General features: G+C 51.7%; 2 protein-coding genes across 2 annotated transcripts; one reads left to right on the top strand and one right to left on the bottom strand.

The window, feature by feature from the left end:
- The first annotated feature begins 682 nt into the window (after positions 1–682).
- Pp2C1 (protein phosphatase 2C) lies at positions 683–3,717 on the top strand. Its single transcript, XM_003742118.2, has 2 exons — positions 683–1,813; positions 2,434–3,717. The coding sequence occupies exons 1-2, from the start codon at positions 683–685 to the stop codon at positions 2,572–2,574; spliced, it is 1,272 nt and encodes a 423-aa protein (XP_003742166.1). The 3' UTR covers positions 2,575–3,717.
- Positions 3,718–9,849: 6,132 nt separating this feature from the next.
- LOC114828159 (hyphal wall protein 1-like) lies at positions 9,850–11,952 on the bottom strand. The gene has a single exon (XM_029111120.1). The coding sequence runs from the start codon at positions 11,950–11,952 to the stop codon at positions 9,922–9,924; it is 2,031 nt and encodes a 676-aa protein (XP_028966953.1). The 3' UTR covers positions 9,850–9,921.
- Between the last annotated feature and the right edge of the window lie 6,062 nt (positions 11,953–18,014).

The raw sequence follows: 18,014 nt of genomic DNA, 5'->3' as shown, positions 1-18,014 counted from the left end.
AGAAGGGGTCTCTCCGAGAAATCCGGATTTGGATCCAGAGTCAGAGAGTTCCGGTTCAGGAAAGAAAAATCAGAGCCTCGTCTCTCCAGGGGTTCGATAAGAGAGGGCACGGGACCAGTCAATCCCGAATGATGCACGCGTTCTCTCAGATCATCATGACCGCGAGAAGCCTTGATCCAGTTCCCGTAGCAGAAGGCTAGCAATGAGAGAGAGAGTGCGGGGCGGCAGCAGGCGACGCAGCAGACAGTCGTCGAACGGGTATCAGGAAAAACACACCAACATCAAGACAGTTCCAATCTATCTTTGTGATTCCATTATCCAGGTCTAGTGACAGTTGTAGCGGCAGCATCGACATCCTTAGGAACTGCGAGGAGCGCTTATCTAGACAAACGCTCCGAACGCGCTCGGCATCTGGTGTTGTGCTAATCCATCCGGTGGATGCTCCGTCGTCGGAGGTGCTGTTGGATGATCATGTCGACCGAACCATCGATGAGTTGATCTTCGATACCGAGTGTGGGGTAGTTTAGATAGCTGGGGATTCCCGTTGAGCAACTAAAACCTCTCTCGAAGTGGCAGCCTCGACTCGTGTCTTGACTCTAATCGAGAACCCCTCAATGAAAGTGCCGGGAAACGTGTTGTGAATGGTTTTGTGTGCACATTCGATTTCATCTGCTTGCTGGGTATGAGTAATACTGGAGAAACGGCTGGTCCTGCTGCATCAGCAGCCGTGGAGCAGTCCCCAACGAAATGCCAGGAGCCGAGCATCAGGGCGAAAATTCGATTAACGAACGAGCTACGCCGGAAATTCAAATTCAACGGAACGGAGTACCGTTTTAGGACGACACAGTATTCGATCCAGGGCGATCGAAAGTACCAGGAAGACCAGCTGCTTGTTTACGATGACGAGGAATTCATGGCTTTCGGAGTTTTCGATGGTCATGGCGGGAAAGAAGCCGCCGTCTATGCAAGAGACAACCTCATCGAGAACATTCAGAGACAACCTGGCTTTCTTTCCGAGTCGCCGAGCCTCATGATGGAGGCGATCACCGACGGGTATCTCGCAACTCAGGAAGCCATTTCGGAAGTGGCCGACAGCTGGCCGAAGACGGGCTCCGGGCATCGAAGTACATCTGGAACGACAGCTAGCATTGTGATCGTCGATCTGAGAAATGCGAAACTCTACACGGGACATGTCGGGGACAGCAGAATCATCATCGGGAGTACTCTCGAAAACCGTGATCTGTGGGACTCGACGTCTCTGACCAAGGACCACAAACCCGACAACGTTGATGAGTTCCAGCGTATCATGTCGCATGGAGGTTCCGTCGTGGTGAAACTCAATGTGTCTAGGGTCGTCTGGAAACGATCGAACCAACACGGAAGCGTCGATAAAGTGCCTTTTCTGAGCATAGCTCGCTCGCTGGGGGACCTGTGGAGCTACAACGAGGAAACCGCCGAATACGTTGTGTCACCCCAGCCGGACGTCGACTGTTACGATTTGTGCGGACAGTTCCGCTGTCTGATTCTGGGCTCGGACGGATTGTTCAATATGGTTCCGAATCTCGAAACCGTCAGGGTCATGCAAGAGGTCATGGAGTTCAACGACAAGCACAAAGAAGCTGACATACGGAGGAACGCTGCAAGTGAACTAGTCATTCTCGCATTGAATAAGTGGAGGTCTAGAAAACTTCGCAGTGATAATATTTCCGTGTTGACAATCGCTATCGAAACTTCGGATGCCTCGGATCAGACCGAAGAGTCCGACGAAGAGGAGAACTCGACACCACGATTACCCCTCAACCATCTGAATCAAGTAAGAATGACCGATCGATCGAAAAATTCTCCATACAAAAAATCATTCGCTGCGGAGCGGAGGATGTCGACCCGCGCGAAAATTTGGGCTTGAATTTGCTCAAGTAAATGTCGGAGACAAACTCGCGGGACCGTCGTAAAACACACGACATCGTCGGTGGTTAGCGTTTGTTAAGACTCCAAGCGTCTTTCGATGACGTCACGAGTGAAGTAGTTCATGATCGCGGTTTGCGTTCTCGAATCCGGCGCTGGAATTTCCGCTCGATTAGCTGCTACGGAAAGGGAATATATGAGCTCAAGGGGTTCTCTGATAGCATCAATGTAGACTTTGAGCTCTGAGGTTCGGAACGACAACCACTCATCGTAGCTCGGGATAGAGTGTCGATATCGATCGCTTCTAATCCGATCGCTGACATTCAGTCATCCCGAATCAAAATATTCGCAATCTCTCATTATTTATAACTATCCGTCCCTAATGCGAGATAATCCAGGGCCGTCACGGTGAATGTTCGAGGGAGTCCCTGGACGGAGTTGCTAGGAAATTTCACTGCCCCGCAAAGGAACCCGTTGGTTCATAGGAATATGCTTCGATACTAAAGTCTGCTATTACTTTCATTTCAGAACCGGGCTTGTGCGGGCATGAAACGATCTCGGAGCTTAGACTCTGTGTGTCCGAAGCCTGCTAAGGTTCACATAATGGATCTGCGCGGAGCCAAAGACCGGGCATGCAAACGATCATCGAGCACTACGACAAAAAATTAGTATTCGCAAGAGATCCCTCGGCCTACGACACAGTCGGCACGCAGTGAGCGATGGCGGCACAATGGTCTCTATACACAAGCGTTGCCTATCTGAGGCACTGAATTTTTGGAAAGTTCCGATGACGGTGCGCACGAGATTTGGAGTATTCATCGACATCGCCGTTTCGCGGGGGGCAGACACTGCGCATATGCATCCGATAGTTCATCCGCCGTAAGATCGTCATCACCATGGGGAATCGCATGATTCGGATGCGAACGCTATTGTTAAGTTTCGTGACGAAGAACTTCGGACCAAAAACAAAACTTTTGTCGTAATCCACGACCATATTCCGGAGCGGGCGATCCGCGGAGGATCGGAGAGGAAGCGCGCTCTTGTGGCTCAGACGTGCTCAATCATAGTCTCAATTAAACGTTCCGTTCATCAGCATATGTCGTACTAAAGCCGAGTACCTGATATTGTTGAAGTGCGAGGATGGTGTGTTTCCGTTGGAAGGCATGTTCAAAACGACGACGACGACGAGCGAAGCCAGAAGTATTTGTGTGTCTGAATGCGTGGGTGGTTGCTTTGACTCTTTTTCCGCGTGGCCCGCGCACTTTACGTTCCAGGCAGACTCCATTGAGGTGGAATCGAGAAATTAGCGTGATTGGATGAATGTGGATCGCTCAATGTTTTGCGCCGATTATCTTGCCTCAGACGCTCGGGGGGACGGGGAAACCAAACCGAAACGCAACATTGACCGACTGTATAGCGCCTCGTTCGGAGGCCGACCTCATCGACGTTTATTCGCTGTTTCGATTCAACGCCGCGCCGTGTTCCTCTTGTTGACTTGGATCTCTGTGAAGTTCGAGAGATCCTTCCGTGCACATTATTATAAATCGAATTCCATGGTTGTCTATACATCTCTATGTAGATATATGTAATACCCTCTGCGATGCATCGGTTCCTTCCGTTAGTTCACCGCTTGCTGTCGATCGCCCCCGTGTCTTATTCTCCGAACGATAAGATAAACTCAAGAGACGAGAGAGAATCTACCGCTGTACCTGTACGGAGTATTTTTTGATAAATTTACAATGAGAAAATACCGAGAGAAAACTGACGTGATGGTGTGTAACTTCGAATGTTCCAAATGAATGGTTGCCCAAATCTCGATGCCTCTTCATTTCATTTTCTCGATGATCGTGACATGTTCAGGGTCACCCCAAGGATCACCAGCATTCTCCACCAAATTACAGGAAGACGCAGGATGCGCACGCGGGGGTAGATCCGGAAGGGGTGATTCGCCTCTAGCTTCGTTGAATTTGGGTCCTGAACCCCATGAATCGCATGTTACAGAGAGTCGACGGCTGGTGATCGCACTGTTGGATCCCCTCCTGTACGTTTGGAGCGGCTGAGGAATGGTGTGTGGGGTTAATTGATGCAAGAAAGAGAATCGTTTCGAAAGCTGAATTGGCCGATTCACGCGGAAGCAAGTCCCTACCGGGAACCAGCTCGACCTCCTCAGCGAGGATTTTTCTGCTCTCCGCCTCTTGAAAGCGTCCGACAGAGGATGGAGAAGATTTCAGTACCGACACGCTGCATCATGGAACGCCTGGGATGTTCCTGCTCGGATGATTTATTGCAATAGACTGCTGGGAATCACTGCCGTGCTGCCGTGCAGTGCTGACGAGATGAGGAAACCTCGCGTCAGGCGAGAGGGGAGAGCGACACAGACTTTCAGAAAACTGCAGGAAAGACCTGAAGACCCGGAAGTGTTCCACGGTGAAGAAGCAATACAGGGGGGCTCCGCAGGTAATCTTTTGCCCTGGACGAAAAAAAATGTTTTGATGCGCCTCTTTGGGTGTAGGATGCACTGAACATTCGGAGACAAGTCTCGCAAAGCCACCGCATACTCGGAGAGGGCGTCGAGAACTGCGGCCAGCCACCAAGGGGAACAATTTTGGTTTTCGGCGAAAATTCTTGAGTCTGAGGTTCAGGGTGGCTTTCCCCTCGTTGAGCTCCATGTTGATGAACTGTGAAAACGGCGGGAATTCTTCATCGGGGAAGAGCACGGGGAATCATGCAGCATCTCGAGGGCGAAACTGACGCTGGGGAAGAGTTTTGAGTGGAGCGACGATCTCTCTCTCCATGGAGGCAGAGAAGACGTTCCTTGAAAGAACCTTCCGTATTTGCTCTGATCGAAGAGCATACCCCACTACAAGAAGAAATACGGTATGTGCAGTATACATTTTCCACAATCGACCCCTGGATGTCGGGCTCCATTCAGAGCACCGGGATCGAGCACATGCTCCACTACGTGATCAGGTTGTTCCGATCAAACGTTCGGATTCCGTACGGATCCGAAGATGATCCAGTGTTCTGGATTTCTGCTGGGTGATCAATCTTTCCTCGCTCTAGCTGCCAGTTAGGTCGCTCAAGAAAGATCGAAGCGTATATCTGGTCATGCCGACGGAAGGCCGAGTGGCCCGAGCGGTCTTCATATCACGAGCATATTGGCGTCTACCCAGACGATGTATTAGTCTCAAGAAGAGCGCCACACGCTTGGATATATGTAATGGCCGGGATCCCTCAACGATACTCGAGACGATGCCGAACTTCTGCCCCGAGGACTTCTTGGGAGCAGCCAGAGTTCGGGTAGAAAGGGCAAGACTTCAGGCACGGAGGTCTCCATCGAATCATCGTTGCAAAACATAAATAAAACAAAACAAATCATCGTTGTATTGTATGCGCTGTTCTATACGGTTCCTCTGCAAACATCATCTAATTTCTGGGAGTACAGCGAGCCATTCCCTGGAAAGCCTAATTCGGAAGGGATGAGCATCGCCTGATCACGGGAGGATACTTCGCGCAGCCAACGCTCGTCCGAATCTCCGCGCAGAGAATCCGAGATTGGCGCCGTTCAAGGAGCAGCTGGTCAGTTATTATGCGTACGACGCATCGGAAGGTCATCAGAAGTCCGAAAGCGAAGAGCTATCTCACGATTCTTTCTGAAGGACTCTCTCGTCGTCGGTCTGTGCGATCGGCTTCGGCCACTTTCTTTTTCTTCCTCTGTTGGAATTCCGCCTCTTGTTTGTGACGCCCCGAATGGAATCATCGTTCCCCGTGCAGATTTGCCGACTCGAGTGAGGAATAGCAGCAGGTGTCGGTGAGTGCGATTCAGAATTAGATATCAGTCACTCTGGAGGTGCTCATGGGCATCGAATCCAGAGTCATGATCTGAGACTATGTCTGCGGGCGAATTCGCCTGCATAAGACAGCCCAGGTTCAACGAGTCCGGAACGAGAGGTCCTTTTCTTGATCCGATGCGCGTCTACAATCCGACGGATGATATGGAAATCCATTTCTTATCGTCTCCCTTTGATTGAACACCCGAAAACCTGAGTTATCGACTCAGATGTCCCTAGAGGTCTATAAGTTGCTTTCCGATTTGTTTCGGGGCCCACGCTTGTTCGATTACCTAACATGAACTGATCCGTCGAGCGACATTCTCTTTGAGAGGCTAGTCGCTCTTTACAGAAATGCTATGCGGTGCAGGGCCTCCTCTCCGATCATAACTAATGATATTTATAGACACAACAATTCTCCTCGATCGCGAGATTGAATGAAGCTTGGTGAGCCTGCTCTCACATCTGTGAGATTCCGCTCGAGAAAGAGAATCGAAGTCATCGCTCTTATTCAACTCAGTTCTGGAGCTCTAGGTTGGATTAGTTCCTGTTCGAAACTATCGCGGAACACTTAGGAAGATTACCTATCTCGGACTGTCTGGTTCGCCGGTCGTGGAAGTGGTGCTCGGGTCATGGGTTGGCTCATAGAGTCGGTGGTGCGCCATCAGTCCACTAGTTTATTACGAACAACTGATCGGACCAGTACTTCACTGAATGCGGTCGTCCGTAAGTCGGAGCATCCCGACCATACTCTCCCTTAAGGATCCCAAGCCTGCTCGAAAATATGTATCATTGCTGATCCTCGGACTAGATGCAGGAGGGTCGGGGATCGCTGATCGCCCGTGAGTGCATGGAACGCGCCGACTCGAAGAGGTATTCTGCTGACATACATCTGCGAGACAGTAATGGCACTAGTTGAGAGCAGAGCTAGCAGTGATACCCCTGCGATTCGTTGGGGAGTCCTTATTGAAGCACTCATCGCCCGTGGACTCACGCATACGTAGCACCGTTCCGCCGCTCGCCCAAGCCCGTTCGAAATCGGAGTCCACAGGGGAACGGCAGCGGACTACTCACTGCTTCCAGAACTTGGATCATCAAATCCATGATCCTTGTGGACCAAGTTTTTGCTCCGGACTTGAGCGGTGGTCGGAACGATATAAGGGTGTCTCGGAGCCCGATTGGACGTGAACTGCTGCCGCAGTCAGCCACTGGCGTAGACGTCGGAAGGAAATAGAAAATGGCCGGGTTCGTGGACTGCGGGGATAGACCAGCGAGACTGAGACCCGTTCCGAAAGATGGGCTCCGCATGTAAACCGCTGACGAGGATGGGAATGTTGAGTTGGAGAGATGCTGGTGGGATGCGCGGTCATAGGCTCATGCCCCGGACGTTCCGTTCAACTGACCACCAAGCTAAGGGGGAGCCGTCTGGCCGGTTCCTCAACGGTAAGGACTGATATCGTCTCCAAGAGCCCCGTGGTCGAACTCGATCATCCCTCTTCTCCGATACAAGTTTCCCCACCCTTGTACGGTCGAATTCTGCCCTCACCATTAGAAATCCCATAACGACGTAGAACTCGCGTCGAAATTTTCTGGCGCTTCGCCCACTGCTGCCGTTCAGCCGCCCACAGAGTTTAGTAGTGAGTAAATTTCCTTTCCGGTTCTTGTGACGAGCTTTGTCCGCAGCCATCACTGTTTGGCTTGTACCCATTCTCGATGACGACTCAGCCACTCCTTGACCGAGAACTGCAGTCCTCCATTCGGAAATCATAAGCTCAGTGAGTGTGTTTTCCAAATTCACAGTGATGCTGAAGACCCTGTGTCCCTGCCTACGAACCGTGATCGAACGAGTCGGTGGTCGAGAACCTGCTCGCAGAATAGTGCACGACCCGCCAGGTAGGTGAGAATACGAACATCGCGAGAGTAGAGAGGGAGAACTCCTCGATTTCGCAGCTTTGGAAAATGGAATTCCTGGCTGACAGGAAGTGGATGGGACGATCGATGGAAAATTCCTGGGGAAGGATTCATGATCATCCCGAATGACCTCTCAATGGGAGATGCCGACGAGGGGCTCTGCACGATCGCCTTTCAGAAGCGAAACAAATTATCGAGGGAAAATAGTCTCTCCGCGAACAGATGAGGAGACGCATCACTTCCTCGGGCTCATGATATGGCATCTGGCGTCGATCGAGAATTTTACGGGGAGGGGGGAGACGTGACTCGAGTGATATCGAATGTCGGGAAGAGTCCATCGCCTGACTCCCTCCGTATATTCATGGTGATAAGCATCTGACGTTCAACGATTCGTCAGGCCTTGTTCAAGAGAAAAAGCTTCTGACGAAAATGTCTCCGCAGTGAGCTAGTCGATAGGGAGCACCACAACTTCTTTCCCGTACGGCCGGCGCGGCGCTGGCGTCGAGAATGTCCTCGATTATTTTTCCGTTCCGTTTCGTCAATCATTTTGCGGCGACGACTTTATCAAAATTTTGCTTCCGTCCGAGTATTCCTCATCTCGTTCACTGGGTCACGACAATGATGCTGTTCATCGCTCGCCGTCTGTTGGAGTTCGGCGGCTTCCAGCTGCTTGCCATCCCAGAGTTTTACGGTCATCAGGATTTTATACGCATCGATCCACTCGCTTTTTCCGATCAGATTCACTCGTGTTGTGAATTGCTTCTTCCAGATCCTCGTCCTCGACGAAGTTATCGTTTCTAGAAATGGCTCCGCGCGGAATTGACAGCGGAGTTGGTACATATTCCAAAATCATTCCATGAGTAGAGCTTGCTCACCTTTCTCGTTCCGCAGGACTCTCGGATCCGGCAAGGACCGAGAATATAGCGAATTTTTTCAAAGCGAATTGAAGCAAGTCGGCAGCGGCGAGCGGCGTCGGCTTGCCGACTGATTGCAGGCCTTGTGAGTAGGTGCTTATTTGGTATTTGTGAGCAGACCGTGACTGGGATCTCATCCATGAATCCCTTCGACGCGACGGTTCGCGATCCGCGACTATCTATGCATTTTCAATCGATTCATATGTTCTGACCCTGAGTCACCTGAGGGTCCTCAGGAACCCCCATCGATTCCGATCGGAATCATTTCACTTTTGGTGAGCTCCGGGCGGCGAGAAATGCTCAGCGCTTGAATTGAGCAGTTGATTTGTCCTCCGCTCAATTCCGAATTAAGACTGTTTCCACGATGGTCCCCACCTGCCTCTGACAGCTCCGTCGATTGGAATAGCGAACTCCCAATCTTTTCGCAGTCTCGCGCCGGCAGCGTACATTTTCAAAATTTTTGGGCGAAAAATTCGCGGTGGAGTTCTGGCTCCCCCCAGACGAACAAGAATTCTCTTAGAGAAGCCGGCGAAGGATCGACTGTAACACGACTTCAACTTGATTTTAATTCCCTAGCGAGATCTCATGAAATAATTGTAGGGGGATTTAAATCCCGCGTGAGTTAGAAAGTAATCGAGGAGAGAAAGAGAGACATTTCGAGACTGCGACTCCGCGTTTCTTGTTCCGTGAGGGTGACCCCCCCTTGAAAATTCGGAGTGAGCTCCAGTGGAGTCTGTCGCTGGATACTATGGCTCTAGAAGCGACGTAATCAGACGGCAGGCTTCGGAAAGACAAACTTTCCCGCTCGCGGGATGTACCTATATTCCCCGGCCCCCGAATATCTCCGGAATCATTCCTCAGTTTGAGAACGAATCATGCCGCTCCTGACTGACTTAAGCTTCACTTTATTGAATTCGCGCTCGAGCAGGACATGGAATTTTTCTCCAAACAGCTGTAACGTGCAAGTTATTCCCATTCAGAATTCAGTGTATGAGACATCAACGCGATCGATGCTAATAAAGTTACGATGAGAATGTTGAGGATGATGATGTCGATGATTACAGCGATGACGCAGCCGCGAGGCATCTGACGGTTCTGCCACAAAATCGAATCTGAATCAGCTTATCCAACATTTTCGAGGATATGATAATTTGACATTCCCTCCGGACCTCAGGGCTAGGGTCTACCGCTGCTTCCCTGTACAAAAAGAATATTGCCGCCCGGAGACGACTCGGACTGTCGGTCTGCTTCGCAGAATGTGCGTAGTCTCACTCACTCATTCCTCCAGTCGATCAATGAATCGTTCTTTCGTTCGTCAATCCATCCATCCAGCAATCACAAAACTAACTATCGACTACGTTCTAACAAGCGTTCTTTGGCAAAGGGGCCAATCCGATGCTAACGGTGATTTTACCGCTCGCGGCGACGGCGCTCGAGTTCCGTTTGAATAAAGCCAACTTATTGCTTCCCCCGCTCCCTCCCACAGATCCGCTGCTATCCGTGTCGCTGCCAGGGTCCTCGAACTGCCTCCGGAGCCTTCCGACCAACTCTCCGCATCCCGAGCTTCCCGAATACGTCGAGCCCTCGTCGCTCGAGATGACGGAGCTCGTCTCGATGTCGCGACCGTTTTCTCTGGAATTCCGAATGAATATGACTTCCGTTCTACCCGATCGATTTCCGGTGAATGGATCCTCGGGAATCGGTTCGAAACCCCGAATATCCACCGGCGAAGTGAAGTCCCGTTTGAACTCGACCTTCTCGAAGTCTCTCTTTGGAATAATCAGCGTCGACGCGTCCCTCTTGATATTTTTATCTTGAACTATAAACTGTTTCTCTAGAGGGCTGCCCGCGTCCCGTCGACCCGCACTGCCGAAAGGGCATGCCGTGACGAGGGGCGCTGGCGTCTCGCTTTCGGGTTTGGTGACTTTTTTCGGCGCGGGATTCGTCTCGGGCATCTCGCTTTGCAGCGAACTCAATTCCAAGTTTGATTGTTCCCGTCGAAGCGGCGGACGACTCACGTTCTGAGTCTTGTTCGGGGTGGACAGCTCAAGATTCGACGATTCTCGACGTAAGTGTCGCGATTGGACCCCGCCGACACCGCCGAACGCTTTCAAGAGCGGAGCCGCTTTCCTCGTTGGTGAGGATCCTTCGCCAACAATCGAAGACGCTGGACTGCTGGAAGCGCTGCTCGGCTGATTCGGTGACGTGCTGCCTCGCCCACTGTCCGTCTTCAGCGACAACAAACTCGACGCCGAAGAAGACCTCAGATTGCTCTGCGTAGCTTCGGCGGTAGAATTTTTCATGCAGAGAACTTCTGTGCGCTCGGTTTTCTGACGTTCGATTGTTTTGTCGGTGTCGCTGAAGTCGTCCGGGAATCGACTACTCTGACCGCGGCCGAACATTTTCCGGTGCGCCTCTTTGAATTCCGACATCAGCTTGTCGTGCTGCAGTTGATTGATGGCCACCTGTTTGAGCAGTGGGTTCTCCAGGGCGATATCTTTGGTGATCTGAAGCTTGCGCAGTTGTTGCGCAACTGAGTGGAGCTCGGAGACAAACATATGGGTTGGCATCGGAGGAGGTATCGGCCGCATTGTGTTGGGCGGAGCGGGCGGTGCCGGCGGTACCGTGGGCGCCGACGGCGGACAGTCTTTACTGAAGTCGGGTTCTACGGGAGGCTCCGGGATGTTCACGGAAGCACTGGTTTCCACGTTAGCCACCGGTTTCAGAACCACGTCGCCGCGGTCCTTAACCGGTAGCAGACCAGTGCCTGTGAGCTTCAACGTGATTACGTTGTTCTGTTTAAGCATCATGCACACTTCGGCGTGGACGAACTGATCCACTGGGAAGCCATTGACTTTGAGGATTTGGTCGCCGGCTTTGATTCCCGCCGATTCTGCCTCTGACTTCGGGTCCACCTGACTGACGTAAATACCGGTACCGTGTTCTCTACCGCCTCGGATCGAGAAGCCCAGCGGGGAGTTCTGCTGTCGTTTCAAGGTGACGTTCCGCATTCCCGCGCAATTCGTTTCGCCGATTTCGCTCGACGGACGTTTCGGTGCAGAGCGTTTCTTAACACCGTTGTTCACCACCGCGCTACCAGGTGTGAACGATAAGCTCGCTGAAGTCGTACTGAGGGCCGAAGTCGAAAGGATTGAGGTTGTGGCGAGCGACGTCGACAATGACGGGGATAGAGACGATGCCGTTGACGAGGACGACGACGACGATGATGATGATGATGACGACGACGAGGGACTGAGAGACTTCTTCGAAGTCACTTTCGGTGGCGGAGGGGCCGGTGCTTTCAATTTCCGCTGGCCTGAAGGGACCTCAGGGATGGATCGGAGGCGCTCGCCCCGTGCACACGCTTGGCTGCGCAGCTGCGGGTTCTGCATACCCGTGTCGTTTATGATGGAGCTTACAGTGCAAGCACTCAAACGACCCGGACAGATTACCCCGACGCGAAGTGCTCGTTGCCCGAATTCCTCTCTCTATGCTTCGATTTCGAGAGCTTCGAAAGCGAACGAAGCGACCTCGAAAGAAGACTGAAAAGAAACAAAAGCTCGGATTAGAATTCTGATAATCGCGATCCTGCGGGATCGTGCCCCCGGAGGCGCTGAGTCATCACAAACAATAGGATGAATAAATCGGTGTTGACTTCCGTCACGATCACGAAATCGATGTCGCTCGGGAGCTTGAATCGGCAGTAATTCGGAGTCGCGGACGGTGACACGCGAGAATGAGCAACATTTTTTTCGATGATTTCAAGGAACAACCTGAAGTTTCTCGCTGGTCGGTCCTTTCTCGACTTAAGTCCCAGAGAACTGTGGAAGTCGAGGCGGTCGGCGCCTGCCGCACGCTGTGGACCCGAGTCCCAGTCGCCAAAGTAGATCAACTATCTAAAATTACCCGGGTGGGTGTGGGAACCATCGCGCGGAAGGAGAGACGGACTGACGGGCGAACCGGCAGGTAGGCAGGCCGGCGACTTGCTCGGCGACGCAACGGCAAGCAGAAGTGTGGGCAAATCGGTGAATGGTCGGGAGTCGATCTTCGTCGACGCGAGATAATTGCATCGGATTACCTCGATTAGACCGTTTATTGTTCAATTTAGTTGTTCAGAAGAGAAATCGCTACCGAACAAGTAGTTCCGCGAACAGTGTGAATTTTCCCATGTTTCTCTCCCCCGAACGAACGAAGCTCCGCGCTTGAGGAAATCCTACATCGGCTACCTCGTGGATCTTTTTTCTCAGACTGCCAATGCGAGCGATCGTTAGAGCCGTCACGTCTTGTGGAAAATATTATACTCCTCTGGCGGAGCGCACCTAGCGGAGGGGCTTGAACGAGCTGCCCATATGAATGGACAACCAAAGAAGACGCCACGGGATGTGCGAGACAGAGACGCAGCAGGCTCTTTCCGGTTCCTGAAATGCCGTATCTCTCCGAACTCATCAACGGAATCGACCAGTCATGGGACTTGTGAGATCATCAGCTGTCTCAGGAAATATTCCACATAGTAAGGCGGCTTCGTCTTGTAGAGTGCCTTCCGACATGTTCTACGTAACAAGGGGTTTGCTCCATGTTGTTAGACCACTGATTAGGAAACACTCGAAGCAATCCTGCAAAACTCCTCCGGATGACCGAATCCGTCGAATTCGGAAATATGCATTTCGATGTCTTGCCTCAAAGACAATCGAACGACACCGGCAAATCATGGTCTCAATTTCGAGCCTCAGGGTTCGTGATTGTAAACTTCAAACAATGGGTCGGCCCCGCGATGCCCGTTTCGGGATGAGATGTTATCCCTCCGGTGTTGTTTTTTCGTTCTTCCATATGAATTGGTCAGAGCTGACGACCAGCTCCTCCGTCTAGGGTAAGGTCTCTGTAATAGCGGTACATTGTAGAAGTGTTTGACGTAGTTTTCGCGGTGGCAGCCATATGACGAAGAATATCTCGACGCACAAAGCACAGATGACGAAATCAGAGATAGATCGAACAAGATTCGTATTCAGTCGCATCGTGTACAAATCTTGCTCATTCGTTTTTTTCCGCCCCCTTCCGTTTTCGCAGACTGTGGACTTTTCGCTCGTCCCCAACGTCGCGTTTAGGTAAGCCGATAATGACATCAGGGACTGAAAACCCGGTCCGAACGGCCATGTATCAAATGAGGCAATGACCTTGTCTCACACTGTCCACCAATGACTGAAGGTGCAACTGTTCACAACCAAGAGTCCATTCGCACCTTGTCTAGACGGCCCGATCAATTCATGACATATTCAATGGTACATTCAGGAGCCTCTCGGAAGGCAGAGAGGCGGAGATGCTTGCGAAGCATGCGAGTAACGGAAGATCCGCCTGGAGAGCGAATGACATTTCTTATTTACATCTTGAGTTTTTTTTATGCCGTTACCACCTATGGTTCTTTTTGTTCAGTTATTCTCGCTCAGCTGATCGCGGCAATGCGGTTCTCCTCGACATCTCGTGGAAAAAAATCGAGGAAAAAATATTGCTTGCGGTGAAACTTCATTCCCAGCGAGGTTCGAGTGTTCAAGAATCCATCTACACAAGCCGCTGGATGTCCCCATGTTTGACTTGTCCCCAACGGGACCTTAAACGGTGAAAAAACTTCAGAAAGCGACTTCTCGCCGAAACGTCGCATAAGTTTCTGAGTTTTCCTCCGTCGCGGACGGAATTCTCTCTGGGACGTTGAAAAGGATTGCTCGGAGCGAAATCCATGCCACATCCAGCATTAAGTGTATCTGTCGTCGAAGTTTATCAGCTGCCATTTCGAGTGCTCGGGTCCGTCAAGCGCCATCAGACGGACTGCCTCGCGGACCCACGTGCGGGTTTTATACCGCACATTCTCGCAATATTTCAAATTGCCAGTATTTCCCGCTTATCCCACAGATTTTCCAACAATGCACCGTCATTCCGGTGGTGTCCCTTCATTGATCCCGGGCCTGCGCTCGTTTGTCCACACGGATTAGAGGACAAGTTCTGTTGTGACGACACGATTCGAAGGCTGACTTTACGTCGGCGTCGATGCGTCAACGCGACCGGAATCTATCCGCAGCTGTTTGCTCGTCCCCATTAAGTCTCTGGGTGGCGAGTTTGACGTTGCTGAGTTGGGGCCGGCGTAGTAACACGAAAGGCTGGAGTCTCGGTGCCAAGGCATTCATTGTTGACACCGGATGGTCAGCCCTCCTATCTGAGCATCCGGCCCCCAGCTCCATCCCGGCTCTGTTGTCCGCTGGTCATTCGCCGTGGTGGCCGTCCCATGAGCCGCTCCATCCATTCCTCCAATCACCGATATATATTCTCCATTCAGAGTCATTTAATCGCACCGAAGCCTGGCCATCAATGCTCGGGCATGAGGACGGAAAATGGATTCCCTGCTCGAAAGAAAATTCCCGAATTCTCTAAAAACTACGAACTCGATCGGAATACCCTCGTATGAACGGACCGACCGTAAGCAACTGGGCGGCTGGTCCGGATCGCTTGTGCTGAGAACCCAGAACCCGACGAGCGAGCCCCAGTCAAGAGTTCAATCCGCTGGTTCGCTGGAGAGAGTGAAGTCATTTGGCAAAATGAATTTAGGCCGAGAGTTCCTCACCGCTAAACGACGGAGGGAAAAAAGGGGGAATGGCGCTGTGGGCTGCCGGCTCTCGCGCGCTAAACACAGCTCTGGGATGTTTTCCAGGAAGCGAGGCTCCAAGCCAATTCCAGTCCCAGTCGCTCCCGGGTCGGAGAGTTTCCAACAATGTCATAGATTATATTTCTATGAGATAATGTCTCGTTCCTATCTTGGAATTCCTTCAACAAACGTGAGACAGATCGCTCGTTTGGGTTCAACAAAAGCGACTTCGACAGCGCCGGCGTGAGAACCATATCGGCGTCTTCGAACGCTGGAGCGATGGCGTTGATGGAAATCACTATGACTCAATGATGATGGTGATGATGTCGGCGACGTCAACGACAACAGTGATGTTATCATTGTTGCGGATGAACCGCGCCCATTAACCATTGAAGTGGTGCAGTTCGTTAAACGTTCGTCCCACAGAACGCCCATCCGAGCGTTCCTATTATATAAGCAATGGAAGCGTTTCGGCGGAGCGACGACCGCCGGGGACTGTTTTTTCCTCGTCGCTTCCGATGCGGCGACTTATTATCATATCATGTTGAGGAATGTTCCTCTTTCTGCAGCTTCCCAATTAGTTCTATCATTCAAAATGCGTTTGTCACCAGGGTCGTTTTTGCTCAATTCGATGTTCTTCCTTGCCATGACGAACGGCCGCGGATTTATAGGAATTCCCCGGGACTTTCTCTCCGTGAAAATTATTAGATGATAATTATCGACTGCTACCGACGATCGCTTACGGTCGCCAATTTCATTCGAAACACACGTATACGCCCCGACGTATCCGTAAGCTGCGAGGGACTGGATCGACGGAGATCTTGGACACAACCCGAGAGCTCAAAGCCTAATTTCGGAATCCTCCAAGCATTTCCAGAGTGGGTGCCAGACATCCATGCCATGCGGATGGTCGCCGGAGTCCACTCCGGATATTACTCACGAACCCACGATTGATGTATGCATGACGATCGGGCATCTGTCGCCGGAGAAAAAACTCCTCTTCCTCGTCGCCCCATCCGATTCATCCGATATTGGCAAGCAGCATCGTAGAATGACTCAGAATCTTTTCGACATATCATACGTCTCCCGATTCCAGTCACGGGCTTCCCGATGCGACAAGGATACGACGTGGGGCGTCAGGATCAAACTGGGAGGAGAATGATTGAAGACGAGACCACCGCCGCGCTATGCAAAGGATCGTTAACAGCGGATTGAAAATGATATTCAAACCGGTCCAGCCCAGAACCGAGCGATGAGCATACTGATCCAAGAAGCCGCTTACAGCGCCCATCTCGGGGTCACTTCACGCAAAGACCATGCAATGAAGGATCGAGATGCGATGAACGTCACTTTTCACGATCAACCCGCTACAGGTGTGTCTGGAGACCTTGACCAGAAACAATTACCGCACGTGGAAAACGATCGAGAATATCCTCGTCTACAATTCCGACTTCAGTGAGCTATGGGTTCGGCGAGGAATCGAATCCCTCAAGGTTTCCCGGAAAACACACGGTCTACTTGGGTATTTCGATCGCGTTTGCAGCGAGATTCGCTCTGACTCAAGTCTGAACAAATGGGAGGGTAAACGTAAAAACGGTAGTTGGTGCAGAGTGCGAGAAACAAAGGTCTCTGAGTGGCAGCCGGCGTTTCCGAACTGCGGATATCGGTCACCGCCGACTAACGGCGGCAGCCGCAGTCGGAACCGTTGTTTCTGTGCTGACCACTAGTCTGACCGGGTGACTGACTGTCCGTGTGCTGGGTCGGCTCGCTGGCTGGCTAGCTGACTCACTGACAGACTACCTCATTGACAGACCGACAGACTAGCTTTACATTCTGTGGGTCGCTTCGGCGGATTCGACGACTATGGGTTTGTGTATTTGTCCGTTCCCGTGTCCATTCGTCTCTTGGTCTTCCTATCGACCGCCCTCTCTTCTGTTTGTCCCTTAAACTCCTCGCTTGTTTGTGGAAACGTCAACGGAGCAGACTGCAGAAAAATCGAGACCCACTCAAGCGAACCATTGATGCTTGGGAGAGATCGGAACAGAGGAATCGGCTGACGGGAACGTTACGGCTGATTGAGACGACACAGAGAGCTACCCGCAACCGGGGAATGACTGGACGAAGTGCGGGAACAGCGAAAGACAAGCCTCGGTCGCGGAATCGCTAGCTCGTCGACCGCGGCTCGACACCGCAGGCATTCTTCAGGGCGCTCGACTTCTGCCTCGTCACCGCCACGAATACTTCGATATATTAGGCTGGCAAGGAGATGGGGTCCCGTACTCGGGTCACGCTCCGCGGTACTTCAGATACCGACTGACCGAGATCCTCCGAAATTCCGTGGATCTGTTCAAATTATCGTCGAGACGCGCGCGCCAGAAAACGCATAGGTTTTGGCTATAGGCTGCGACTCGGGCGAGAGCGATGACGACGTAGACAAGGGTTGAGAAGACGGCTTCATTGTAGAGCAGTCACGCTCTAGTCACGCGGAGACGTCGCGACCGCAAGTGGAACTTTTAGCTCGGAAACGACATTCCGAATTGATTCGTTCGCTTCTTCAAAGCTCCGGCTTCCCCATCGACTCAACGCTGATTCGCGGCTTCCACTTAGCGACTGCCGTGCTAACGGTGAAGTGTTCAATGCTCTTCTCCCGATCGATCACGGAGTCGAGGCCCAAAAAATGAGCTTGACTCCGCTCTGCGCCCGACTCGCGCCTTGAGTGCCATCAAAAGACTTCTCCGCTCCTTTTCACCAATGTTACTTCCCCGAGATGAAAATCATTATATAAATGGATGATCTAAACCTTCGTCACAAACGCATTCAATCATC

The sequence above is a fragment of the Galendromus occidentalis genome, unplaced genomic scaffold (assembly GCF_000255335.2).
Source record: "Galendromus occidentalis unplaced genomic scaffold, Mocc_1.1 scf7180000077284, whole genome shotgun sequence".
Classification (NCBI taxonomy): Eukaryota; Metazoa; Arthropoda; class Arachnida; order Mesostigmata; family Phytoseiidae; genus Galendromus; species Galendromus occidentalis.
This window is presented reverse-complemented; position numbering and strand designations above follow the sequence as displayed.